The sequence below is a fragment of the Mycteria americana genome, chromosome 4, assembly GCF_035582795.1.
Source record: "Mycteria americana isolate JAX WOST 10 ecotype Jacksonville Zoo and Gardens chromosome 4, USCA_MyAme_1.0, whole genome shotgun sequence".
NCBI classification, from domain to species: domain Eukaryota; kingdom Metazoa; phylum Chordata; class Aves; order Ciconiiformes; family Ciconiidae; genus Mycteria; species Mycteria americana.
This window is the reverse complement of record NC_134368.1, coordinates 10,172,938-10,200,431: the sequence shown is the minus strand read 5'-3', so window position 1 is coordinate 10,200,431 and position 27,494 is coordinate 10,172,938. Positions and strand designations below refer to the sequence as shown.

The window sequence follows — 27,494 nt, the reverse complement described above, 5'->3', positions numbered from 1 at the left end:
TCTCTGAAGCACCCAGCACAAAAATCTCTGGGGAAAATGATGAAAAAGACACTCAACTCTACTTGTGTCAAATCGTAGCACCACCGAAGGGGTTCACCATCCAGCACCGCATTAGCAAGCTGCGCTAGCTGGTTTAGAGCAGGAGAAAGCCAAGAGCTGACAGGACCTGAGGAAACTACGGAGGTGGGTGCGCTTTAAGGTGCTGTTAGCTCTAATAAACTCCGCACGCTGCTGGGTGGGGAAAAACGGACTGCCTTGTCAACGCAGGCCGACCAGAGAGAGAGCAAAAAAGGGGTGGTGGCAGGGGCCTGGTGTGCCCGAGCGGGCGCCGCTGAGGAACCGGGTTACCCGCCCCCTCGGGGACATGGGGGCTGTGAGGAAAGGAGACGTGGTGCTCTGCCAAACGCCGTGTCGGGAGGCCCGGGGGCCGGCCCAGCCCCGGAGAGGAAGGGCGGGCTAGCAGCGGGGCCCTCAGCCCTTCTCCCGCCTTCAGCGGCAGCCGCTCGGCATGCCGAGCCAGTGAGGCGGCTCCCGGGGAGGAAGGGCAAGGCGGGAGCTGCCGGCGGGGGGAGGCCAGCGTCCTCGGAGGGGAGGGGCAGGCTCCGGCCTGCTTCCGAGCTGTGCCGCCCGGCCCTGCGGTGGCTCGGCACCCTACTCCTGGTTCTCGGCCCTTTTCTGCCCAGGAGAGCCCCGGAGGAAGTTAGGGCGGACTGTGAGGAACAACGAATCGGGGCTGACAGAGAAGCTTCTCTGCGGTGAGGCGGCGCCATCTTGCAATACGGAAGAAAAGCTGTTGCGGGCGCCATTTTGCATCTGAACGAGAGATGAGAAGATCCTCACTATTTTTGCTTCCTGGGCGCCGCCATTTTAGGTTACGGCGGAATCTCTGCCTTCGCTAGCGCAACCTCATTGGGCGCCGCCATTTTGGCTTACGAACAAGACGGCGACCCGCAGGGGTCCTCACCCCCTCCCTTCCTCCCTTTAGGTGTCTTCATAAAATGCCCGTGGAGAATCCCCTCTTTTTTCGCCCCGCTCCCAAGATGGCGTCGATGCGGGAGAGCGACACTGGCCTGTGGCTGCACAACAAGCTGGGCTCCACAGACGAGCTGTGGGCGCCGCCGAGCATTGCCTCGCTGCTCACGGCTTCGGTGATCGACAACATCCGCCTCTGTTTCCACGGCCTCTCCTCGGCCGTCAAGCTCAAGCTACTCCTGGGGATGCTGCACCTGCCTCGCCGGGCGGTGGATGAGGTGAGAGCTGGGTAGGAGGTTGCGCGGGAAGCTTAACCGAAGCGGGGTGCGTGTGTGTGAGGGGGAGAGGTCGGTTGGAGACGGCGTGAGGGGAGAAGGGGGGGCAGCGCCAGCACCGTCTCCCCCGCCCGCCCTTTTCTTTTCACATGGAGTCTGTGGGGAGGGGAGACCCCGGGACGCGGCGCGGTTGCCGCCTCACGCGGCCTCGCGCTGCCCCCTCTCGCGCGGCGGGCGGTCGGAGCGGGCAGCTGCCCGCGGCAGCCCTGAGGGGGGGAAGCCGAGCAGCGGCTGCTCCTCAAGGGCAGGTGCCCGCCCGCTCTCGGCGCGGGGTGTGTAGTGAGGCTGGTCCCCACAGACATCACCGCTTCTCCCTTGCTGCCTTTCTTGGACGGGGATGGGGAGGAAGAAGGTCTCGGCTGGCAGAGCGGTCCGTCGAGGCCCAGCTCGGAGGACTCGGTTCTTGGTGTGAGGAAAAGCGCTCCGATTCCCCGTAATAAGTGAGGGAGTAGAGTGGAAGCTTTGCTGCTGCTCCTCCTCCTGCTCTTCGGGGAATCTCTGGTTGGCACTAGTCTTCAGAAAGCAGTTTCGACCTGTAACCTATTTTATGTTTCCACACAGACTTGTAGTTGTAGGGCTGTGTTTTGATACAGTTTGGGTGCCTTTGGGGAAGAGGGCTTTTCTGAGGCAGTGGTTGTTCTAGGATTAGGATAGAGAGACATGATCATTTAGGAACAGTTGCGTGTTAGGCTTGCTTCACTCTCCTTTCTTAATACTGGCAGCTGTGTAGGTGTCCCAAGTCAAACATCTCAGCTTTAGGAAGGACAGCAGCAAGTGCTGAAACGTTGGGAATGGAAGGTCTGGGGTCTGCACTGAAAAGTGCTTTTCCCCACCTTCTTGCAGTCAGGTCTTGATTGAGGAAAATTGCTGTGCTTTTTTTTTCTTTTTTTTGCTTCTTTCTACCTTTCTGGGAACAGCTGGTGCTTTCCTTTACTGTTCTACCCCAGCTAATAAGCTGGCTGGCTTGAGTCTGAGCTGGCTCTGAAAGCAGTCATCATAGATACAGAAAAGCTTATTCATTTGGCCCTGGACCATACCTCATCTGCAGCTGGCTTATTCTTACCAGTAGGCAGCTACTGATGTTTGGGGTAATAGTTGGAGAATGATTGGGAAACACTGAAGTTTCTTCAGCCAGGTTCAAGGAATTCCTCTCCTACTTCCACAGTGTGTGGTATTGGTTCCTGGTAGCAATCATGGAGGTGGTGTGTAGTTAATCCTCACCTTCCTTTGTGTATAGAGTATCCTCAGTTGTGCTGGCACCAGTCTCTTTCTTGGGTAGGACACAGCTGCTGCTTAGGCTTAATATACATATATAGTAGAAGGCAGGGTGTGGGGAGATGGTATGTAACTTGGATTATTGTATGATCAGCTTTTGTGTACTACTAAGCTGAAAATGCACAAGCATCACGTTTAAGCAATAGTTTAGTGCATGTCGGTGTCTGTCTTGCCACATGCATCTCTGTGATCACGGTGTTACATGTAATTGGTGTAAGTTTAAAAAAAATTCTTGTTCAGCATGTGTACTCTAATTTTTAAAACACAATATTCATGTTTAGTGCCTGTCCAGTGCACAAGCTGTTTTCCTTGTGTGTGACAAATGCAGTTGTGTTTTGGACAAACAAAATAACCAAGGCCAGGCAGGGGGATGGGGAGCTATGCATAAGCTCACGTGAACTCTGAGTATGCAAAATTCTTCTGAAGTAGTGTGAAAACCCAAGTAGCTTGGAAGAAATGAGTATTGCAATGTTTAGAAAAAGCTGACAAATTAGGGATGTTTTTAGATTGAAGAGAAAGAGCTTAAAAAAATTTAGGGACCTTCATAAATAACACTCGTGCCAACTCTTTGAGAGAGAACCATTCAAGCAAACCAAATTTGTTGAATGCTGCAAGAGTGTTCACTGGGTGGGTAAAAGAACTTTTTGAACTGATTCTGAGGAAGATGGTAGCCAGCAACTTTACTTGATCTGTGCTTTTGTTAGCCATGGAGATAAAGTGTATGTAAAGAACAGCAAGTCAGTTGCTGTGCCTTTTAGTGTCTTGTTAAAGTGATCAGTTGCATTCCAAATATAAAGCTCTTGTTACTGCAGTAACAAAAAATATTGTGGGATTTTTCAGTTCTTTAGTAGAGTTTGTGAATTCAATCATAAATTTAATATTTCATTGTAAACATAGCACACTTGCTTGAGTTCTAGGGATTTAGTGTATTTTCAGTTCTTTGCAAAGTACTGGTAACACTTTAATTATTCCACGGGCATGTAATTTTTTTAACTGAGAGGAAAGGCTTAAAAAAATTGTTAAAAATTAAAAACTCATGAGGCAGAAACCCTTAACACTGCTGGTAGGTCTGCTATTATCATTATAGACTTCCTTCTATAAATGGTAAAAATAGGTGTTGTAGCCAAACTGCTAACTGAAAGGGATGTTGTCTTGTCAGATACTGATCATGCTAAAATAGATTGTATTTGTGAAGATTTGTTGTGTAACTTACTGTCAAGATTTGGGATATTTTAACTGGCATCGGGTATCTTGCATATAATACCCACAACATACATGCATGTGTATATATATATGTTTGTGTTCAGTATATGTACACTGTGCTGTGTACTTCTCTACAGTATTCTGTGCTTGGTGTATTGTGGAGTACTGAACATGGTGTCTTTTTGCTAACAGAAATACACCAGTATAGGATAGTTATAGCTGCCTGGAAGTGGCATTCATAATTTGGAAATAACTCCCATATCTGAAAATGATTAAACTTAACTGTGGAAATACTTCATTAGTCTCCATGAAAAGTCATGCGTGTGTTTTCTGTGCCATGTGCCAGTCTGTATTGATTGTGTGTGAGAAGCACTGAGCTGGCATTTGGAAACTTAATAGTATTGGAAAATATATTGCATCAGCTTTGGGAATCTCGATAATGGATGCAGGATATGTTACTGGTATGTTATATAACATGTTAAATTATATTCCCCTATCTAGATAACAGATTGGACTTAGTTATTTTCTCTTCAAAATCTCACCACCCCACCCCCCCCCGTTTTCTCTATAATAGCATTTTCACTGAGGCATAGAATAACATGGAAACCATTTGGGAGCAGACATCTGAGTAAAGTTATGTGTAATCAAGAAACGTGTGGTGGTATTTGGTTTAGAAGGGGTTTAATTGGCTGCTGGCCCTTTCTAAATCTCTGTGAAAGCTTCAGTCTAGACAAGTGAATCTTCAGTGAGCTCTCTTGAAAGCTCTGTCTTTTGCTTAAGTGTTTTTTTTCCTCAAATGTAATATTCTTCAATTTTCATAATGTTTTTGTTCAACACTCCAAATATTGTATAGATAAGTGACTTAATCCTCATAATACCCCTGTGGGATAGGTAATAAACCTAATTTTTTATCATGCTGTGAACCTCATTACTGCTTGTTTGTTCCCGCTGACTAATAGGAATAATTGGCTCCCATTTTCATTTTAAGTTAAGTGTGTTTTGTAGGCAATTATCAAAAATATCCTTTCCTGCTGTAATTCTCTGGGCAGAATTTGCTAACTCTTGAATCTCCCTGCCCCCCAGCTTTTCATCTGCTAAATTTTTTCCACATAATCATGCTTATTTGAAATGATGCCTAAAGCCCAGTGTAATGCTGACCAGAGTTTCAGTTGTGAATTTGGCAGAACAGTTACTTCTGTTTGTGTATTATATTCTTGTTAACCTGATTCACAATGGCAAGTGCAAGTTTTCTTTTTGTGCCAGCACTTCATTTATTTGTTCAGGGTTGGACTGCGATGTTACAACCAAGTCTGGAATGAGGGCTCTGTGCTTCTGTGCTCTCTCAGTTATCTCGAGAGGAAGGTGCTGCCTGTCCCAGCAGTGGCCTGCCCTTTTATTACAGTAGCTGCAAGAGAGCAAACGTTAAGACTGTTTCTTCTTGCTTGCTTACGTGAATCAGGAGTCCTCTATTCATGCAAGTGGGAATTGTGGAGTACTAGTGCGAAGGAATAAGAGGGCGCATGACACTTGCCTTTCCCTCTGTGTTCAGAACAGGCAGGTGGCTATGCATCTTTCTGGCCTGCATTTAGCATTCTTAATTTTTCTGTGATGTAATATGATAATTTTAATCTAATATTACTCTTGGCCACTTCTACTCTTTTAGTAGAAACATATACAATAATGATATTTGATCCATTCTACTTTTTGTGTTGCATAAATATTAATACTGTACTTTCAATCCAGTGCTTTTAGCTTAATGAAAATGGTCTATAATAATACAGATAGCTATTAAATATCACCTTCTCTATGGCCGTGAAAGGCTAAAATTTGATTTGGTTTATTAGCCAACTGTTGATGCAATTGTCTGAAGGTATAGTCACATATTTTAATATCTTTATCAATGATCTGGACAAGGGGATCGAGTGCACCCTCAGTAAGTTTGCAGATGACACTGAGTTGGGTGGGAGTGTGGTCTGCTTGAGGGTAGGAAGGCTCTGCAGAGGGATCTGGGCAGGCTGGATCGATGGGCTGAGGCCAGTTATGAGGTTCGACAAGGTTAAGTGCTGGGTCCTGCACTTGGGTCACAACAACCCCGTGCAACACTACAGGCTTGGGGAAGAGTGGCTGGAAAGCTGCCTGGCAGAAAAGGACCTGGGGGTGTTGGTCAACAGGTGGCTGAATATGAGCCAGCATTGTGCCCAGGTGGCCTAAAAGGCCAATAGCATCCTGGCTTGTATCAGAAATAGTGTGGCCAGCAGGACTAGGGAAGTGATCGTCCCCCTGTACTTGGCACTGGTGAGGCTGCACCTCGAGTACTGTGTTCAGTTTTGGGCTTCTCACTACAAGAGAGACATTGAGGTGCTGGGGCGTGTCCAGAGAAGGGCAATGAATCTGGTGAAGGGTTTGGAGCACAAGTCTGATGAGGAGCGGCTGAGGGAACTGGGGTTGTTTAGCCTGGAGAAGAGGAGGCAGCTGAGGGGAGACCTTATTGCTCTCGACAACTGCCTGAAAGGAGGTTGTGGCAAGGTGGGTGTCAGTCTCTCTTCCCAAATAACAAGTGATGGGAAAAAGAGGAAATGGCCTCAAGTTGTGCCAGGGGAGGTTTAGATTGGATATTAGAAAAATTTCTTCACTGCAAGGGTGGTCAAGCATTGGAACAGGCTGCCCAGGGAAGTGGTTGAGTCACCATCTCTGGAGGTATTTAAAAGATGTGTAGATGTGGTGCTGAGGGTCATGGTGTAGTGGTGGACTTGGCAGTGCTAGGTTAACAGCTGGACTCAATGATCTTAAAGGTCTTTGCCAACCTAAATGATTCTATGATTCTATATATTAATTTAGGCATAATATAAAGCAAATGAATGGGAAATCTTTGCAAGAAGTCATCTTGGAGCTATCACTTTGTGTGTTTCTAGTAGCATTTCCTTTTTTATCCCTTCCCACGGTGCTGTTTGTGTATTCTTCCTGAACAGCCATTATTAATCTCCCTTTGTCTCTGTTCCCAGACTTTTTCCATCCTTCCTGATCCTTTCTTGTTAGATGTTTCTAGTTGTGCCCTATGCTTTTTTTTTGTGCCAACAGTCTGAGAAAAATACTTAAGATCCTTAAGTTTTAGATGAGAGAAATGCCAGAACATGTTGCATCACATCTTGACATTCACGCTTAACAAGATGCTGGCTGGAGCTGATGGGACTCTTACTGACCCAGTGTTGCAATCTTGTACAATTAAGAGCTTGGTATTATGGCTGTGCTCTGTAACGTAACAGTAAAACTACATAGAATTCTCTGTTACGTTGAGTTGCATTTCATGCATTCTCAAACCACAAATGAAAATTTTTTTTTTCAGCTGCCAGTTCAACTGCGAACCTATATTTAAATTGCCATTTGAAGACAAACCTGAGTCAAAACTCGAATCCAGGCTTGTTAAATGCAAACCCATATTCAGGCAAGGTCTCTGGTTAGCTCTCAGTACATGTTAGTGTGCTTCGCTTCCCTGTCTGTGACTGTTCTTTCACCATATCCTTTCAGCCATGAGGCCTTGTGATAATGTTATTTGCCCAGTGCTAGGCAAACAAGTTGTTTCTGGGCTACTTTCTTGAAGGAACCAAAGTCATGTGAAGTGGTGGGTTGTGGCATAAGTAGCATGTGCCTGAACTTTAGCTGCCCTGAGAGCAGTGTGGATGTAATGTGTCCAGACAAGAGCTCCATAGGAACATACGTAATATAGGCATGTAGCTCTGTGAATTTTTGGTACAAAGAGGAGTATTGTGGAGCAGGTATGAAGGGTGAATTGGGAGGATACAGGAGACATCTTTCCCCCAACTATTGCCTGAGTTTGCTTTGATGGAGGAAATTACATTCTAGACACATACCTGCATTAGTGGTGTCCAGATAAAAGCTTGTAAAAGAGCTGTAAATAAACCATAGCTTCATCAGCTCTCATGGCATGTTTTAAATTTTCAGGTGTTCTGCGTAAATCAGTACTGTAGTTCCTGTAGGATAGGTAGGAGAATAAAGGACTTTGTTTCGATAGTATTCACACTTGTCCTCATCCACTGCAGTAGAAGTGACTTCTGATAAGCAGTTTAGGGTTAGAGAGACTGACAAGTCTGTGTGTAGTCTAGGTGGATTTTTTTATGTTTACTGAGAAAAAAAATGAGCAATGAAGGACCACAAAGACTAGAACCTTAGAAATTAATCCTCTCCATTGGGTAAGTGTTGGTTAAATTTGACCAACATGTTAAACAGTGTGTGGTCCTGGTTATGTGGTCAGTTTAATCCAAAGCAAATCGATAGTGCTGCTGAAGATGGTGACTGACTGTTGTAGTGTCTCCCTTCTGCTCCACTCTTTTTGTGGTTCTAGTGTTTGTGTGACTGTAGTCAGCCACACCAAGGGGCTGATCAAGCTTAAAGCTATAGAGAGATGCTGTTTTTCAGTCAGTTGAACTGATCTGGTTCGTTTCACAAGCATGTTACTATGAATGCTAAAACATGTGAGGGGTAAAGGACAAACTGCCCCTGTAAACCTTTCTAAAGTGAGAGTGCAATAACATTGTGTGGGTGAAAGGAATTGAGAAATGTCAATGTTTGCCTCTGAGCTTTAAAAGTGCTTGGGGGGAAAAATGGAGAGCAGAAATTCAACTTTTATTTCTTAGTTGCATGAGTAGAGTCAGCTTATTTTATTAAACTTTTTCATGTAAGAAAAGGCTGGTTCTAAATAACGGGAAAGAAATACAGCATAAAGGTGAAGATGAATCTCTTGCTTGTCTCCCTGTGTTCAGAAACATGTAGACTGTAACTAAGCTATACGTGCCACAGTGGGTTGTGAAAAATCAAAATTCAAGTATTTCCTTATACTTGCTTGTAAATTCTTCAATGTTAATACCATACAGATAGAGTATGTCTAAATACTTTATGTAATTTTACTATTATGTTTTGTGGCTGGATAGATGCACAGTACATCTCAAACATCTCAGTTCTGTGAAGCTAATGCTTTAATGCTTACATGAAAGTTTGCTTAGAAGAAAAAGCAAGCGTTCAGTCTTTATTTGGAGGGTTTAAGCTTACTTGTGAATGAAGTGAAACAACTAATTTAAGAGATTCACTGTGTAAACCCCTGACTGTAGTCACCTTGATTTTTATTTCATTTCTTAGTGCCAACAGACATGTTGATCAGTAATTAAAAAAAATTACTGTGACAATGACTTTTTTTTATTATCTTATGCATTATTTCCCCTTTTTCAAGATAGGTGCTTAAAGAAAAATAACTTTTTTCTGACTATAGAAACTTTGGGTAGATGGAAAATCTTGTTACTCATGGCATATTAGAGGGCTGGGTCTAATTCTGTAATAGGTAGTTTTTGTCAAACAATATGGTTTTGTTTAGCATGAAACATCATTTTGGCCTAAGGTTAAGTAAAATTTTGAGGACTTAGTTTATGTTCATATGATGCAGATACGGTCTGTCTGCTGTATTATTCTGTAGACCAGAAAGGGGCACATCTTCATTTAGATGCCTGTTCTAAATAACTTGTTGTAGTCTAGTTGCATGTTCTTATCACTGAGTATAAGGTGTGGGTACACTGGGAGTATAAGCGTAGAACATAAGGAGACAGTAATGTAAGGATCTGGCCTATTGCTTTTAGTAAAAATGTTCAGTGCTAAACAAAGCTGCAAGCTGCCAAGGGCTCAAAACAAACTTAGGTTAGATTGACCGAAAGCAACGTAAAAAAAAAAAAATTATCTTGGTTCATTCTTCACTTAGTTCTAGAGTTAATGTATAACTGTGGTGAAGCAGTCTCCCTCTTCCCTTCCCCAGTAGTAAAACATTGTGCATGTTTATGCTAGTGTCTTTTTAAAATAAAAAAATCCAGCTATAACCTGTTTAAAACTGTTTCCAATTGGCTGATTTTCTTTTTCTTTTTTTGTTAGATGAAAGGGGCACTGACTGAAATTATCCAGCTCGCTACCTTGGATTCAGACCCCTGGGTCTTAATGGTAGCTGATATTTTAAAATCCTTTCCAGATACTGGCTCCCTTAACCTTGATCTTGAAGAACAGAATCCCAATGTTCAAGATATTTTAGGAGAGCTTAGAGAAAAAGGTAAGCCTTTTCTGTCGGTGAAAATTACAGAAATATGATGCCTTTTTTCAGAAATAACCTGTCATTTCAGTACTGGTATCGGGACAAGCAGTATGTCTTGTCTCTTAACTGCCGCAGGTCATGACCTGGCATGTTACTGGACTGGGAACTGTGATATTTGAGGAATGGTAACTTCTTAAATTATCTTTTCACACATCATCAGAACTTGTGTGTCAGGTATTACCCTGAGCGTTTGTGAAGGGCAACACACAAGTTAATGTAGATTCATTAGAATCGTAGACAGGCTGTATGTGCACTGATGGGTAATAACTGACTTACTGCAGCTTAGGAAGTTGAGGTTTTTCATGTATTGCTCTGTCTTGTATGTTGTAGCACCAAAGAAGATGGTAAGGCTCTGTTTCTGCAGTGCTGGTGTGGACAGCCTCGTGTGTGTGGAAGCACCACCATTGTATGGGGCAGGCAAGGTGCCTCTCTGCTGGAAGTCCTCCTCTAGGCAACAAATGATAGGTGCTGTGGGGGAGACTGATCACAAGAAGAGTTATGCTGATGATGTCTGGCTAGCTACGGATTGCCTAGCAGCTGAAAATACTGGCTCAGGCACTTGCACAGTTGCTGCTTCAAACAATGTAGTAAATGGTGATGCAAAGCTACTCCTAGTTCACTGGGTTTGATTTAGCACATTGCCTAGAAAAAGCCCTCAGGCATCAACAGGCAGACATGGTCTTGGAGTTAGGATTGCAGCAGACCAATAATGAAATGACTTGGAGGTGGAAGTATTTTGTTTTTTTACTATTAAAAAATGATTATTTGTCTGTTCACGCTTTTGGTTTGGACTTTTGTTTAATAGTTTCCTTTTTATGTGTAAATTTTAAGGAATCTGAGAATTCAGTCATTTTCATCATCTTTCTCTGACAATAGTAGTGTATTTAAGATTCCTATACTTTGACTAGGTATAATTAACATGGAAGCTCTTATGAAGCTAATGTAAAAAAACAAACATCCTAGTAGCTGGTTATATACTGTGTAATAATTAAAACTAAATTACTCGTGGTGTTTAAACAAGTAATCTAAAATTTAAAAACACCTGTATGGTCTGGTTGTAAAATGTTTTGTAATTAGCTATCAAAGTAGTGCTAATACCCATGTGTACTGTGTTAACTCTTTATGCAGTAAGTGAATGTGAAACTTCAGCTATGTTGCCGTTGGAATGCCAATACTTAAACAAAAATGCCTTGACAACACTAGCTGGGCCACTTACTCCCCCAGTGAAACACTTCCAGCTGAAAAGGAAACCTAAAAGTGCCACTCTCAGAGCTGAACTCTTGCAGAAGTGTAAGTAGTATTACAGCTAGTTGATAAGATTGTGTAACAAAGTAAATGGTGAAAGGAAAATTTATATTCAGTCTTATTCTGCAGTATGGAGAATTGAAATTTTCTAAGAGCTTTGCTGGCTGATTTTTTTTTTTTCTTTGATAGACTGATATGTGTGGAAGAGCAGGTGCAAGTCATCCCGGCCATGATTACATTAAAATGCTAATCTTGATTTAAATGCTGTTCAGATTTCAAGGCATACAAAAAGCTGTGGCTTTTTAAAGCACAGATATATTCTCTCATGGGTATATTTAACAGTCAGTTGTGAAGACTTGTGAGGGACAGCTTTGGTTAAAGCTCCTGAAACAAAACTGAAATGAGAACTTAGTTTTATTTTGCCATATGTTTTTGCAACAGGGAGCAGGAGCTGCTAATTAATGCTTTCTTTTGCTCAGTATGGCTATATACAGTGTGAAAGCCAAGAGGGTTTTCACTAACAAAAGGCAACGTGTACCTATATGTATTGGTAGCTGCTTGAACTAAGTGATCTTAAAATAGTTTACTGTACCTGCTGTTCTGGTGGTGCAGCAGCTTGCTTCTTTCTTGCATGTGACTTGAGTAGTTGATCTGATTAAGTACAAGATTTGTAACTTTTTATGATGTTATATAGAACTTTCTTTAATTATTTCAATCTCTATTGAGTAAATTGTCTACTCTGAATTTCTTTTAGTTTAAACCATCTTGTCAGTTGCATAGTCATATTGATTTTGCATTTTCTCCAAATACTGTATTTACATCGCATAAATGACCTGGGTTTTAATTAAAATATAATTCTTTCTTTGCTGCTATTCCCATCTTTTTATGTATTTGTTAATAACATTTTATATAAGAAGAAATGTATTGTATTTTTTCAGCACAGGTTTTGTAATAACTAAAGCCCTTTTTCTTTTTAGCAACAGAAACTGCACAACAGCTCAAGAAGACTGCAGGAGTGCCTTTCCATGCCAAAGGCAGGGGACTGGTCAAAAAGATAGATACGACAAGTATGGCTCACTTTGATCAATTCCCGGAAAGAAAATCTGATAAAATAGCGTTGATGAAGAATAAAATTACTGTCTGGTTTTTACAAAAACTTAATTCTTTTTGAAGCAAAGGATTTCTCCCTTTCTGCCTCCCTCTCCTGATCTTTAAATGTTTCTGACATGTCTTGTCAGAAGGAACAACAGTGTGGGGTTTTTCTTAAATGGCAAGTATATCTGCCATGCTTCTAAAATGTACACAGCTAGATCATGCCTGTAGACTTGGGTAAGAATTTAATTTGCAGCACTCCAGGAATAACTCCTGACTAAGCCATATTGCTCCAAAAAGGAGCAGAGTGGATCACAGTAATCTGCTATGCTCTTTGAAATGCTGCAAAGTAGACTGAAACTGTCTTGTATTTGTATAATTCTGTGTGGAGAAAGAAGAGGAGACAGTGTGATGTCTGCAGCCAAGGCTGTGCAGTGGCTTCTATGTAATGGACATGACAAAGATGTATAATCATTCTACAACTTTGTATTAATAGATTTCAACTGTTTGCTGAAGTTCCTGAACTGCTTGAATTTTTTTAAATAAGATTTTTGACTAGGAGCAAGAGGAGGGTTCAAAATTGGTTACATACCTTAAATCACTGCACAGGTATAACTTTTTCTGACCACCAATATGATGCTGAGGTGTAAAACTTGAGTGATTTCTTGGTGTGGTGGCTAGAAGCTATGAAGTACTTTGTGTCGATGCTATTTAAGATGTGGTTTGGAGCACCAAAGTTTGGCAGGAAATGCAAACAGTGTAGTTGTAATTTGAACTGAAAATTGTCCCAGTGCAGAAATTGACCATTAGTTCTTCTTGGCATTCTTTTTAGCCATTGAACTAATAAAGCTAGTCTTTAAACTTGGCCTTTAGAGCCAGGTGGTCTCCAGAAATACGAGTTATGGGACCAACTGGGGTTTACTCTGTTGGAACTTATATATGGGTCAGAGAGGATTGTCCTATGGTGAAAAGGCTTTCAGTACAACATATGGAGGGATACAGGGTATCTAATCTCAACCTAAAATTCTGTGTTTATCTTCAAATTGTAGGGTATGATGAGATTGTCAGGAGGCTCAAAGACCTGATAGACATGTATACGTGTCCTTAATTTTTTAGCAGTTGATGAAAGGATGCTGTCTTCAGTGCTTACATTAAACACGAGATAGAAGGGTAGCAGTGTAAAGTTGGGGGAAAACATCTTCTTACAGGTGTAGCAGTTTCTACTGAGTATTGAGACAGCAGGTTTTCTGTTTGCAATATAGACCCAAATTGGATCCTCCTCCTTGTGCAAGTAGCAGGTCCAGAATTTCAGACCCCTGTAATTTACCTTTCCAGTGGATTACGAGCCCTTAGTCATGCAGAAGCTTGGCTAAGAATCTTTGATTAAGATCTAGTTACTTGGTAGAACTGTATTTAAAGTTCAAAGAGCAACTTCGGCAATAATTGGATTCAGAACATTCATGCCCAATACCTTTTTATGTGTTCAAAGCTTATTTGTTATAAGTAAGGAAAGCATCAGTGTATGTAGGAAAAGTAGTCAAACAGGTGCACTGCTATAAAAATATACTTAATGTAGAATGGGGTTGCAAGCATTAGCCTAGAGATTGGCTCTTGTTTGAAGGGTAACACCTAATCTGACCGTTGAGGGACATGTAGTGTATTATAGACAGTTCCACATTATAAACATTTGAAGTTAAAAGGGATGGGAGTGTGTGCGTTAAGAAGGGGAAAAGCTGAACTAATTAAACATATGTTACAATTGTTGCCTTTTTTGATCTTCCCTAAGCACCACTCAAAGGAATACCAAAACAAGCTCCGTTCAGGAGTACTTCAGCACCTAGTGTATTTAGTCCTTCTGGAAACAGAACTCCTATTCCTCCTTCAAGAACACCTTTGCGCAAAGAAAGAGGAGTAAAGGTAGGTGTACTCTTTCGTAGTCTCTTGCTTTCCTGCTCAGTTCTCCTTCCTGATCTAAAGTTAAGTTCTGATGCTGTTTTGAATCAAGTATTAATATATTAAAGAAAAAATTGAGGACAGTATTTATAGATCAACTACCTAAATTTAACAATGGTTATTAAGTTTTCTGTGGTCTTTCTTTTTAGCTTCTAGATATCTCTGAGCTGGATATGGTAGGTGCTGGCCGTGAAGCAAAGAGAAGAAGAAAGACATTAGGTTGGTATAGCATGCTGCTTACAATATACCTGCAAATAGGATCTAGATTTTCAGTACCACTTTGTTCTTCATTTGTTAAAACTTACCTTCAGCTAAACTTTAAAAAAGGGGGGGGGGAACCTCAAACAAACCAAAAACGCTTTAAGGGAGTATTTTCACCTTTTTTTTTTTTTTCCAGTGCTTCTAATCATATTGCCATGTGTCTATTTAATAACTTGACTCAGCTGCATGAAAGGACTGAACTAGTCAGTTGTGCTCTGGGCAGCACATAGATACGTGAGTGGCTTCAGTACTGGAATTGTTCTGAGATATTTTGGTATGCTTATTTCTACTGGCTGTGTGGCCAAGTAAATCAATTGAAAGTAATGTTGAAAAAATTTATAGCGCGCTCCAAAATTCTGGCTGAGAGATCTTAATAACTGAATAATATCTGATATACTGCTCTTAAGTCAAGTGACAGTGCAGTGCTCTACTTAACCACATCAGGAAGATACACTAGGCAGCATATTTGCCCCAAAACAACCTTTTTGGATTTGTCACCAAAAAATGAGTACCATCTCAGAACAAAGTCATAATTGCAACTAAATTTTTGCTTGGGTTTTGGTGCTTTCTAATATCACAAAATTAGCTAGTTCTGCCTAATTACTCAGTTACTGTATCTTGATGGATATACATTGTGGTTCAGTTCCTAATTGAGTTGATTATAAAAGTGTGTATGAAGAGTACTGTATCTACCAACCTTTCAGCATATACCTCTTTAAGCATGTTTTAGCAGGCTTTGAGAAATGCATTTTTGTATCTCTATTTTAAAAAGTATATCTAATTCAATATTTCAGAAAACTTCCTTGAACTGACTTCTATTTTTATGCAATAGATACAGAAGTTGTGGAAAAGCAAGCCAAAGAAGAAACAGTAGTAGAAAATGCTACCCCAGATTATGCTGCTGGCCTTGTGTCTACACAGGTAAAACCAAACAAAACCAAAACAAATAAAAACCAACCAAACAAAAAAAAAAAAGAGGAAACCATGATGCATGTGATTCTAAAACACTTAAACACTGTAATGATATTTTACTAACTTGTTGAAACATGCCTTTTAATGTAAAAATCTTTACATAATTATTTCAAAATTCCATTATATTTTCACCAAACTAGATAAAAAATTCAAAGCAGGATGAAGGTAAAGGTTCTGATTCTTTTTTGTTGTTGTTGCTATTTTAAGTTTGTGATGGGGTATGGCATTGCTGTAACTGAGGATTGTAGTCTTCTGTTGGAGATGGAAGGAATAGGAGGGCTCTCTGACCCTAGAGAGGTAGAATCATTTTTAGGTGTTCCTGCAGGTTTCACTCTGTGCCCGTGCATCCTTTGTGGAATAGTGTCCACAGAAGTCTTGGTGAGGAGCACTTGTCATTGGCCTATGCCCAGGAGGGATAGGTGAATATAAGCAGCCAAGTAAGAAAGAAGTCTTTACAACTTACCTGTCTTCTGGCTTGAGAAAAGAACCTACACGCTAGTACCCTTCTGTGGTTCTTTTCTCCATTTTTAGCTTGTAATATTTGAGAACTGATGCTTAATCTGGAAGGCAGATTTTTCTTAGGTCTACAAACCTGCCTGTAACTGGGCTTAGCCAGTCCCATTACTACTGAAAGGGGAGAAGAAATACAGGGGAATTGATCTCCATCCAAATTACCCATGGCTTATAAATTTGTGCTTCTTAAAGCACATAAAGTTCAGAGGTGGCTGCTCCTTCTCTTAACAGGCTTTTTTTTTTTTTTTTATCCAAAAGTTGTTTAGGATCTACTGAAAAAGCTAACCTGTTGCTAGAGGTACTTCAGTTGCGGGGGTTGGAGGTGGGGGGGGAGTTGTGCGTAGGGTTTTTTCCTATTCTTTCAGATACGGTGCATTGGAAAAACTGTGGTGCAGCTTTGTTTTCTCAGTCAGGACATAGCTTTTATAAGAATGTTGGGTCCTCCCCCTGCTTCAGAGATAGAAACTGTCTGTTCTATTCCAGTAAGTCTTGGCCTGGAATTAATTTGGACAACTGGGTTCTTTAGATACTAATAGATAATTTGAGGCTGCTGCACCCAGTGTTTGCAAGCCTCTCGGGATGATAGATTTCTATCTCAAATCTGAAGTGTCTTCTCTTGTTACAAATTTAAAGTGGTCATGATTACCTCTGCCTCTTTAAGTCCATGTGTTGACATACAACTCTTGCCTTTGGAGAGCACTCTATTTGAAAGATCTGTGGTTTGGTTTGTGAGCCAGACATTTTTTCCTCTAGAGCCTAACGGTAAGCACATGCAACATTGGTCCCATGGTTATGGGGGTAGCAATCTATGGTACGCATGCCAAAAACAACATATAGGCAGATATTGGTAGGCCTGTGTCAGGAGTGAAGGTTACTGCCTGTCTTTCTTCGGAATGCTAAGAGTATCTTTTTTTGGCAAGCTCCACATTTCACAGAATATCCATCTTTCTTTTGTCTAGTAAGGCTACTAGACTTACTCCCCCAAAACTTCTTTCCTCTGTCAACCCCTTATGTTTATAAGGCTTGGACTGGACTAAAGTGAAGATCTTCATAGAGATACCATGCTGTTGTCTTTATGCTGTGTGTGCAATATCATGTATAGTTAAGTACAAAATGTGGCATTTTCTTTGGCTTGATCCTAGATGACATCTGTCATGTTGGCGTTGACTGCCTGTTTCAGTGGAAACAGGATTTTACCTGTGCTTTTACTGCTGCCTTCTGCTTGCTTATGTCCCAGAGGCCTTTGCATTCTCCTGGGTGATATTTTAGTAGGCCATTTGCCCATGGATGAACATGGGTTTCTGCTTGCTAATAGTGAAAGGCATGTTTGCTCAGGCAAAAGATCACTTACTTCTATAGTGTAATTCTTCAGAGAATACCATCTGCACAAATTTCATCATCTGGTCTCCACGCTACCAGCTGAGGAATGGGACCAAGGAACAGCAGCTTGACTCTCTTTGCAGAAGTACATTCTCCATAATAGTATTTTCTACTGGCTCAGACTGCCTTCAGAAGCAGCTTTGGTCTGAATTGGGGGAAATAAAAACTGCTTTTTCTCTCCTAGGGTGATTCTAATGTCTGAGGTTTGTATAGGGAGTTAGGGTTGAAAGGGCAAACTTGCCCTAACAGAGGAGTCCATAACTAAGTTCCCAAAAGGAATATCGTACCAGAACTAATGCTGAAATTGTGTTTAAAATGCAGAAATGGCACATGGATATATGCAGTATGGCTATAACAATTTCTTTTCTGTTTCACAGAAACTTGGCTCATTGAACAATGAGCCTGCACTACCTTCTACAAGTTATTTACCTGCTACCCCCAGTGTGGTGCCGTCTTCCTCGTATATCCCAAGCTCTGAAACACAGCCAGGTAAAAGATGCTTTTTTGCTTTTGGGACCTAATACCTCCAACTCTATACAGTTTTACTGTCTAGCTCTTATTTACAAACCTACTATCCCTCAACTCTACTGAAACTTAACCTTAGCAGTCTAAAAATCCATTGCAGGAACCCAGCCTTTGGGTTTTGGGTAACCAGACATGTCATTTAACCTAAATAAAGAAAATGCTTGTTGTTTTTGAGTCTTAAAATGACTGCTAGTTAAGTCAAGCAAGCAAAGCAATTTACTGTTTGGATTTTTCCTCTGACTCTGTAATAGAAAATCCAGCATTTTTTAATCCCTAAAGAGACACCAGTAATACACACAAGTCTAGAGTATATACTCCATACATCCATATGCATGCACTTACAAAACAGTTGCTTTCAAATGTCAGATATGTTTCTAGAGGCAAGTACATACTAGCTTTCACACAGGCTGGGATCAAGCCATCCATTTGCCTTTTAACTTTTTGTAACAGTCTGATAGATAATAGCTGAGCTCCTGCATGTTTTGAAAAGTGCTACATTATTTTTAATTCTAGAAAATTACCTGTAGTAAAAAATGGCATTCGTTCAAATCCTTTATTTCTACACCGTTTATTTTAACACACTTGGTTTTGTTTTTCTTGCCCTGCTGCACGTAAAGTCTTAAAGGAATGTGTCAGTTTGCACTAACAAATGTGCATGACTGGGATTCATTACCAGACCTTACAGTTAACAGAGAACCAATGTTTCAGTTTAATGCATTATTTCTACTCTTGCTTGTTGCAATTTGGTACTGTAATTTTTGTCTTTATGTGAGCTCTGGCATGTTGGTCATTTTAGAAAAATGCATATGCAAAACCTGATCACTTCACTTGGCCCTGAATCAGTTCAGAATCTCTGACGGTCCATGCAAATCTTTCTCTGGCAGAAAATTGGCATCTCCAGAAGGAACGCAGCCAAGAGCCCATCAGTGTTGTCAGCAGCTAGTATTATTTTCCAGAGCCTTGTCATTGTATTCAACAGCAGGAAAAGCGTAGCTTAAAATTCTCTATTGTCTTTGTTCTCTACTTTTTCTAACTTATTTTTTCCTTCTGGAGTATGGGGTACCTAGCTTTTCTTACGGATGAGAAATATAAAACTGATTCCTTGATATAAGGTGGACACAGAAGATCCACAGATTTGGTGTCATATAATCTGAGGCTGCAAAATTCAGATGTGTTACTTTATGCAAGTCAGTTATTCTGACACGAGAGGAAGCCAGTAATGAAACTGAAGAGATCTGTACAAAATTAAGGGGTAACTAATTGTTACAAATGTTGGTCCTCTCAAGCGTTCACTGTTCTGTTCCACATCTTACTGCATAATAGCCATAGTGTTAAAACCAATGCTGTATCTGTGCCCAGATGGAGACTGGTAGACCTCTCATTCTCTAAAATCTGATCTGAAAGGCATCAGCATAGCTCTGGTCTGTATCTGCCTTTTAGTCTACTGTGAACACAGTGTGAATAGGTTAGCTTAAACTTCATGAGATTTGTGAAAGGTGCTTAAGCAGCTGTGCCTATGTCTAAGAGCTGCAAAAGAATGGAACTGGCTAGAGCATGCACTGCGTAATTACTGTTTGCTGAACAGATGGTAACTTAGGAAATCACAGTAACTTGATCATATCTGTAACCTCCACCTGCAGCCAGGTTTGGAATAGTAACTCCCTTAAGTGCAGGTGAATGGATCAACTTTGAGAAATAACAGAGTTAGGACTTATCAATACTGTGGGGTTTTAACTGTCCGAGCAATTAGTGTTTCAATAATGAGTGATTTGTGAAGACTGCATTTAATTCTGTCATCTGTTTAAGTATTTGTGTATTTTCAGTATTTGTTACTGGCTAAGACTTAATTACCATTTCCTTTGGAAGCTGCTGCTACATTAGGTAGAAACCAATGAAATATTTTTATGGTTTTGGCTTCTATGTAACAGTACAGCAATAATCCTGGTAGGGTCAGAGTACAGTTGTTATAGCAATATAAGCTAAAAAGTAAATCAGTTTCAATTTAATAAATCTGACATCCATTAAACATAAAATTTGATGCTAAATACAGTGTAATCCATATTGGACAGCTAGTCACTCAGTTGTCTAATTATTGCTAAAGATAATTGAGTGGAAAGAGCATTAGCTCTTCAATTTTTCATACAGATATTAGATGGCATATTGAATTGTGGTGCTAAAATGGAATAATCAGAATTTTTAGTTTTCTTTAAAAGCCATTGGTGATGCTAATCCCTGTTTGTGGATTATAATGTTTTTAATTATCCTGATTGGTTTTTGCAGCTGCCTCTGCACGAGAGACCTTGCAGACTAACAGACAGACTGAAGAGCCTGCAGCTCCAAATGCTACCACAACTCTTCCTGCACAATTCAAACAAAGAACACCCATGTACAATAGTAACTCTAATCCACCTGCAGCTACACCTACCTCACCCCTAACGCCTACCACACCTCCTGCCATTTCCCCTGCGGCACAAGCACCACAAGTGGCCCCCCAAACTCAGCAACAGCCACCACCGAAAAAAAGCCTCTCTCTCACAGTAAGTAAACCCAGTTTCTTTTTGGCTGTTGCTTTTGATGTAGATTGGAAAATGCAATTTTTTATTACGGATCTCATTTAGCATGTTGGCAGTTCCTGGCCTTTGGATCATGGAGTGGTTGAGGCTGCTTTTTTATAATCAAAGATAATTAAAATGTTTTGTGGCTCTGTTAGCATTGCTGTCTTAATGTTAATCACAACACTTCTAGTTGTGCAGTGTTAATGTTACAGTAAGATGTCTTATTTACTTCTATTTATTATGTAAAATAATGTTGTGTTACTTGTTATAAAGAATTTTGGGGGAAAGGTGTATTTCCAGCAGGGCTGTTGCCCAGCCAATTGCATATAATGTAAGCTGCTAAAAAGGATCCTGTCATTGCAGTGGTAGGAGAAAAGATATCAATAGATTATTCTAAGGCGAAAGCTTTTATTTCTTGATCCCCTCAGCCCCCCATTACACATCTTTTAAAGCCTGCGAGCGGGGAGGAGACTAAATTCAACAGCAATTACTTATGTCCTGAAGCTTCTCATTGCTGGTACGTTGGTATATATTATGTGTGTGCTTGAAGTTAAGCAGGTAACTAATTCAAGATGCAACTGATTTGAAGACTTTGCTAAGCACATCCGTAAGCCTGGCTTGAAAGATCTGAACTTTAAGAAACTGGGTGACTTTTTCAGTACCCCTACTTCACTTATTAAAGAAAAAAAAATTCCTCTGGAATTATTGCAAGCCTGGGTTTGGACTGTAGAAGAAGCATTGGGGTTTTTCTCCTTTTTTTCCTAATGTCATAACACAAAATTGATAATGTAAACATTAAGTTTCTTAGCACATATTTCTTTAACTATTTAAAGGTGGGGTTTTTTTCCAGTTTCAGAATTCAGTTGTCACTGCTGTTGTTAGGTGTAAGCATTAAAGAGGGAAAGCCTTGAGGTTAAGGCTTTTTTTGGTCTACTTTTTGTAGGTCTACAAACTTCCACCTTACTCTCACAATTGTCTGTGGGTATAAATATGGTACCTGTTGGCAGTGTTTTCTCCACTGGAATTCTTATCTGTTGTATCTGTTGCAGAGGGAGCAAATGTATGCTGCACAGGAAATGTTCAAGACTGCAAACAAGGTTACAAGGCCAGAAAAGGCTCTTATACTTGGATTCATGGCAGGATCCAGAGGCATGTATTGAGACTAATTTAGCTTGCTTTTGAATACCCAAATCTGAAATACAGCCTAGCATTTCTAAATGTGCATATGTGAGTGCAAGACTCTTGCTTTACTCTGTATGTATGGGATTCTTTGCTTTACTCTGGACTGTACGTAGTTTTATGGAGTACAGTCCTAACTACTTTAGTTCTACCTGGAAATGGGTCTTTAGGGTCTATTTCCAATAGACAGTCTGTCAGAGCCACTGCTGAACACAATATATACATAACCGAACACATGTAATATCATGGCTTAGGGGTTGAAGAGAAACAAGGCAGCCAGTTAGAACAGTGAACAAACTCGTTAGGTCCTAGTAGTCCATCTAGAAGACCAATGAATTTAAGTTCTTTCGTGGCAAGCTGAGGTACAAGTTGGGTAGTACAGAGCCTCTTTGCAAATTCCTTAGCATTAGAAATGTAGCAACTGTTGTCTCAGAGACTTTAGGTAACCACAAGTGCTGTGAATCACAGGGAGATAAGCTGTCTCATAGCTAGATCCTGTCATATATTGGCCTTGATAGACCAAGGCTGTTTTACCTAGAAGATTATCAGATGTAAGATGAGAAGGGGCTTAAGAGTCCTTAAGTGAACTCTGTCATCTGCTCTAGCTCCGGTTTCTAATTTGGTATTTGAGGGCTCTTATCACTGGAGTGCTGGAGCCTAAATGTGGCTCATGCATTTGGATTAATGCAATACATTATTGAAGATGACCAGGGTAGAGTTACTGTGATGATCCCTGGGCTTTAAGAAAGTTTTGTGTATCTTGCATTAATGATGGTGGTCTTAATACTAGATGCTACTTGAAATTGCAGTAGGAGGGTGTACTTTAATATCTACATGGACAGTTTTTTGTAATGAAAGGTAAAATACTGTTTTGGAAGTGTGCATGTGTGTTGTATATATTCACATATGCATATACAGATAAGTATATAACAATATGAATTCCTTCAATAATAATGTCAGCACCTTCTGAAGGTTGGGTAAATAAATGCTGACTATGATATTCTTGAGCTTCCTGAGTGTCAATTCCAGTACCTTGAAATGTAACATTCAATACTTCTACTGCAGTGGAACTGAGTCTTGGACGAGTGATTTCAGTGAAGCTGTTTGGGCTTCCAGAACAGCTGAAAATTGTTGAGGCTTTTAACTACAAAATGTATCCCAAATAAAGTAACTCTGGTCTTTCAAGTTTACCAACTCCCATTTCAATTCTCTTATGGTTCTTGAGGCAGACAGAGATTACATTGGCATGCTTTACTCCCCCTTTTGTTGTTCTTCCAGTTACTTTAGCCCTGGCGTTAATCTTTTGGGGTCTGGTTTTGTTATCCTTAAAACTCAGGCTGATGTATGGAGGGAGGAGGGTCTTTGTGTATTAGTGACATTACTTGCTCAGTTTTGAGTTTGGGGTTTGTTGTTTGGGTTCCGGTTTTTTTCAGCATAAGGTTTAGAATCTCCATCAAGTGCTCTTTACCTTTTCTAGTACAGTACTAAAATGTGTAATTTGTTCCTATTCCTGTTTTCACAGAGAATCCTTGCCAAGAGCAAGGTGACATCATCCAAATTAAACTTAGTGAGCATACAGAAGATTTACCAAAGGCAGATGGCACTGGCAGCACCACTATGTTGGTTGATACAGTCTTTGAAATGAACTATGCTACTGGTGAATGGACCAGATTCAAGAAGTACAAGCCTATAACTAACGTTTCCTAAGAGATGCAGCAACAGCAGACTGGACCAAATCAAGCTTAGAGTCAACCAGCTCATAGAGTATGTCAACTGTACAAAATGGCATTCATGTGTACATTTCTTATTACCCTCCAGAGTAAAAGTTGTGGCTCTTCAACCTAACTGGGCTCAGTGAACACAGAAGAAGATGGTGTCAAACTCACTTTTTTTTTATTTTTTTAAATCTTGGGAGAGGGAAAAGTGATCTTAGGGGAGGAAAGTTTTGGTGTGTTTTTATTTTCCTACAGTTCAAGATGCCAGAAAAGGAGATCACAACTGAAAGATTACAGATGGGAGCAGTTTACTTCTGAGTACCAGAAGAGAAGACTACTGTGCAGTCATTTGCAGTTTACCATTAAACGAGGGCACAGATCTTTATTGTAAAAATATTTTCTTTGGTTACATGGGCTCTATTGTAAGAATGGACATTTAAAGCACCACTGGTCAGTGCTTGATTATTTTGTAATTCAGCTGCAGTATAACTAAATACTGCAGGTGGTAGATGTCCAGTGTCTAATGGTACCCACTGTATGTTTAGCTTGCTTATGCTTGGGTCATAGGACAGGATTGAGCAGCTTTGTTAACTTGCTATATTGTCAATTTCCATGCCCAGCATGAGTTAATCTATATTTGGCATTATTTGAGATGGAGAGAAACTGAGTATTGTAACTTTCTGAAGAAAAAAAAAAAAAAAACAAAACCAAAAGAAGAAAGAAAAGCAGTGGTGGCTTGTCACTGCCTGGAAGTGATAGCTCTTTGCCATATAAGTCTTAGGGTAGAAGTTGATCTATATGGCTCTTGCATACCAAGCCCTTTGAACAGCATAACTTACCTGGGAGGAAGTGATACTATTACATCTCAAGACCAATTGCAGCTTAATTTAAAAATGGCCCTAGAAATGGTTGAATGACACATATCTGAATATAGATGGTTGGGAAGATTTGTTGTCTTGAGGTGGTGTTAATTTATATTTGGTTGAGCAGTCATAAGGCACTTGATTGCCAAGCCCTGATCCAAAAAGTTTTGAATGACTGTAGCTGTGGCTTTTACCAGTGTAGTTATACCAGTATGATCACTAATGTGGCCACAATTATACTGGCATATAAATGTGCCTTATACTTGTCCCCTTCTAGTAGAAGCACATTTTTATCTTTATAACTGTGTTCACACCACTGGTATAATCTGGCTTTAATAGTACAAATAAAGCTTGCATTTATTGAGAGGGCTTATGTACATAGTTCAGGATTCATCCTTTGGAGACTTGGCTTCATCATTCGAAGGAGACTTGGATTAAACATCTGGTTTCTTCCAGTACTTGTATGTGGAGCTGTGTTTGGTTGGGAATGGTGCTTAGAAGGAAGAAATACAAAGATGAGTAGCACAATGGTGGTTCAGTGCTGAGGAGGTACCTTGGGCTGACTAGAGGTCCATGTTAAAGTGGAACTCTTAGGACAAAATGAGGCTTTTTTCTTTTTTTTTTTTTTCTGAAAAGAAAGCAGACCAAATCCCATAAGTACACTTATATACTGACAAAGACATTTAGATGATTGATTAGAGTCTTTTTGTACTGGGGAATTTTTATTGCATTTTATTTTTAGTTTTTCTTATTATTTATACCTGTCCTGTTGGATAATTCAAACAAATTATCCAACAGGGCAGGTATAAATAATAAGAAAATCTGTATTCTACAGTGTGTTAAGATGTGACCAAAAGTATAGATTTCTTAACTTTAAGCAAATATACAGAATGTTCTAGCTCCTGTAGTGGGCAAGTTATTTGATGGTACCTGCTACCATTACGGAGTGTTGTGCATGTATTAGTGTGAAAGTTACTTGCATATAACTGTCACACTGGGGGCTCTCCTCCACATAATTATCCCATTTCAGAAGCAATGTAGATTGTGATTCTGATTGCAATTTTTCTTTAAACAGCTAAAAAACAGCCTGACAAGTGAGGATGAGTAGTGGATTTTAGTTTTTAGAATGAGTTCAGTAGAAATGCGTTTTCATGGTTATAACTTATTTGATTATAGTATGTTAAAGAGTAAGGGCTAACAATAGAATATGAAAGTGTTCCATCTTTTAAAAGAAAGGTTTAAAGAAAAGTGACATTCCTTTTCTTGTCTGCATTTGGATTTTTAAAGTTTTCTTGTGATGACCAGTTTTCTGTAAACATGTGTGATACTTCTGTCTTAACTGTTCCTGCTTGCTAGATAAGCTGCAAGTACCAAATAGAGTTTTTAAGAAAGAACTTTTAGAAAATTGGCTGACTTGGGGGGCATGTGCTGTCATTTTAAATTGTTGATGCAAGACTCTGCAACTCAGTAGTGATCAGGGGCTGCTGTGTGATGGCTCTTTTGGCTTACTTGAGATTATTGGGGGTCCCTTGCTAAACTTTCTTAGTCCACAGAAGTCTGCATTTCAGACCTGTGCTGTTGGGATGGAGACAGCCATCCCTCTTCTCTTCAAGAAGCCCTTCTAGAATGCAGTGGAGTCACTTGAGTGCAGTAGTGTGTAGGAAGCTTAACCATGCTGCTACCTATTTGTATTTTCTGCACGACAAAGTTGGCCTCCAGGCCTGTTTGTCTCAAGTCAGTCATATGCAATAAATTGAAATTTTAAATAGAAACATAGTATATTTTTAATTCCGTTAAGTCATTAGGATGAGACAATTTAACACTGCAAAAATAATTTATTTTTAAAGTGACTTTATGACCCTTAATACCAGAGCATTACTTCAACTTGATCTGTGAATCTAGAAAGTTTTTTTTTAAATGCCTACAGAAAGGGAAGTTTTTGCATTGTTGTTAAAATGATACAGTAAGAAGTAAAACTACATGGAGTTCTTTGGTTCAGAGAATGAAATCATTGAACCAGTGGCCTGAAAGTAGGGATAATGCCAGACAATTCAGAAAGGGCAACATCAACATTTAAATTCCAATATAATGGAATTGTTGCATACGGAACAAAATCTGGCCCTGGAACTTAATATTTTTTGTCTTGAATATTCAGTCATTTGAATGTTAGCTGGATTCCATTCAGTGAGGCTCAATGTGTGCTGTAAGATTAAACAAAAACATTTGTTGACTCTGGAATGACTTGCAGATTCACTGACAAATTGATGGGAGTAGTAGTTCAGAGGTTTCTTAAAGCTTTGTTTGTGTCCTTTCCTCTTTCCCTTTATCCAAGCATGACATTTTTGGAATTAGCAAGCCCAAACTTGCGAAGTGCATTACTGCACCTCAGCAAGGCAGGATGTCCCAGCTTCTCTTGCCCTTGCTTGTAAAGAAGCACCTGTCTGTGCAAGCCTAGGCATGATATGAATTAGCTTATTGATTTTTAGGGTGTGGACTACTGGAGAAAGAAGCAATGAAAGTGGCTTGTGTTTTTCCCTGTCCTGTCCAAACTTTTTATTCTTAGGGGAGAAAGAACACATACATGCATACCCAGGCTTCTTTAACAACTTGCCTTACAGCAAAGTGCTGGGTTTCTCTAGGCTCCATTTCCTTTCATGAGTGCCATGAGGACCAGAAGGAGTGAAATGAGTGTAATGAAGAAGGTGAGCCCAAGGAGGATGCTGAGCAAGAGTTCTGATCATAGATTCCATCTTCCTTTTAGACAGAACATTTTTTCCTACTCTAGTGCTCTGTAGTTATCTCCATACAAAACAGTCTAGGCTTAGTACGGTTAACACTCTTGTGTTGGGCCAGTATTTTGTGGATTAACTTGATTTTCACTGGTAGCTTTGCCATTTAATCTTTGAGTTAAATACCATAGGGTGTTGGATGCAATGGGGAGGAGCCTTTGGTAGTTGCTTGACACCTCTGTGTGAAATTGGTCAGTTCTCTCACTAAGTTGTGTCAAAGTGCAGACCACTTGTCTAGATGAAAGAAGCTTGAGACTTTGACATTATACAGTTTAAGAGTGAATCACACTTTCATAGTAAGATCTGACTGGAAAAAAAGACTAAAAAAATGTTAAGCCAGAGCCCTCTGGGAATCTGGTGCCTTTAACAAGAACTGTCATTTTGTAAAATGTTACATCTATAGCATAGCCCGTATGTTTTCTATTGTTTTTTTGTACAGTTGTAAATTCAAAATATTCTGTCTTTGGGTACGTATTTTCAGTGTAATACAGTATGTATAATAAAAATTTAGATTTTCTAAGGAAA

General features: G+C 40.2%; 1 protein-coding gene across 3 annotated transcripts; it reads left to right on the top strand.

Moving 5' to 3' along the window:
• On the top strand, positions 1 to 27,494 carry NELFA (negative elongation factor complex member A). 3 transcript variants are annotated; one of them, XM_075499598.1, is made up of 12 exons: positions 1 to 183; positions 986 to 1,250; positions 9,714 to 9,885; positions 11,056 to 11,217; positions 12,150 to 12,239; positions 14,051 to 14,181; positions 14,367 to 14,436; positions 15,311 to 15,399; positions 17,721 to 17,832; positions 20,149 to 20,405; positions 21,473 to 21,572; positions 23,125 to 27,494. In XM_075499598.1, exons 2-12 carry the CDS (start codon positions 999 to 1,001, stop codon positions 23,307 to 23,309), a joined length of 1,620 nt encoding a protein of 539 aa, XP_075355713.1. In that variant the 5' UTR covers positions 1 to 183; positions 986 to 998; the 3' UTR covers positions 23,310 to 27,494. The 3 variants fall into 3 exon arrangements, with proteins under 3 accessions (XP_075355713.1, XP_075355715.1, XP_075355712.1); XM_075499600.1 differs by lacking the exon at positions 1 to 183 and adding an exon at positions 478 to 755; XM_075499597.1 differs by lacking the exon at positions 1 to 183 and adding an exon at positions 478 to 871.

Coding starts and splice junctions, on each gene's coding strand:
- NELFA (XM_075499597.1), top strand. CDS start 825: ATGAGAAGATCCTCACTATTTTTGCTTCCTGGGCGCCGCCATTTTAG. Junction 872..985: donor CCTGGGCGCCGCCATTTTAG/GTTACGGCGGAA, acceptor TCCTCCCTTTAG/GTGTCTTCATAAAATGCCCG. Junction 17,833..20,148: donor AAGCTCTGAAACACAGCCAG/GTAAAAGATGCT, acceptor TGGTTTTTGCAG/CTGCCTCTGCACGAGAGACC.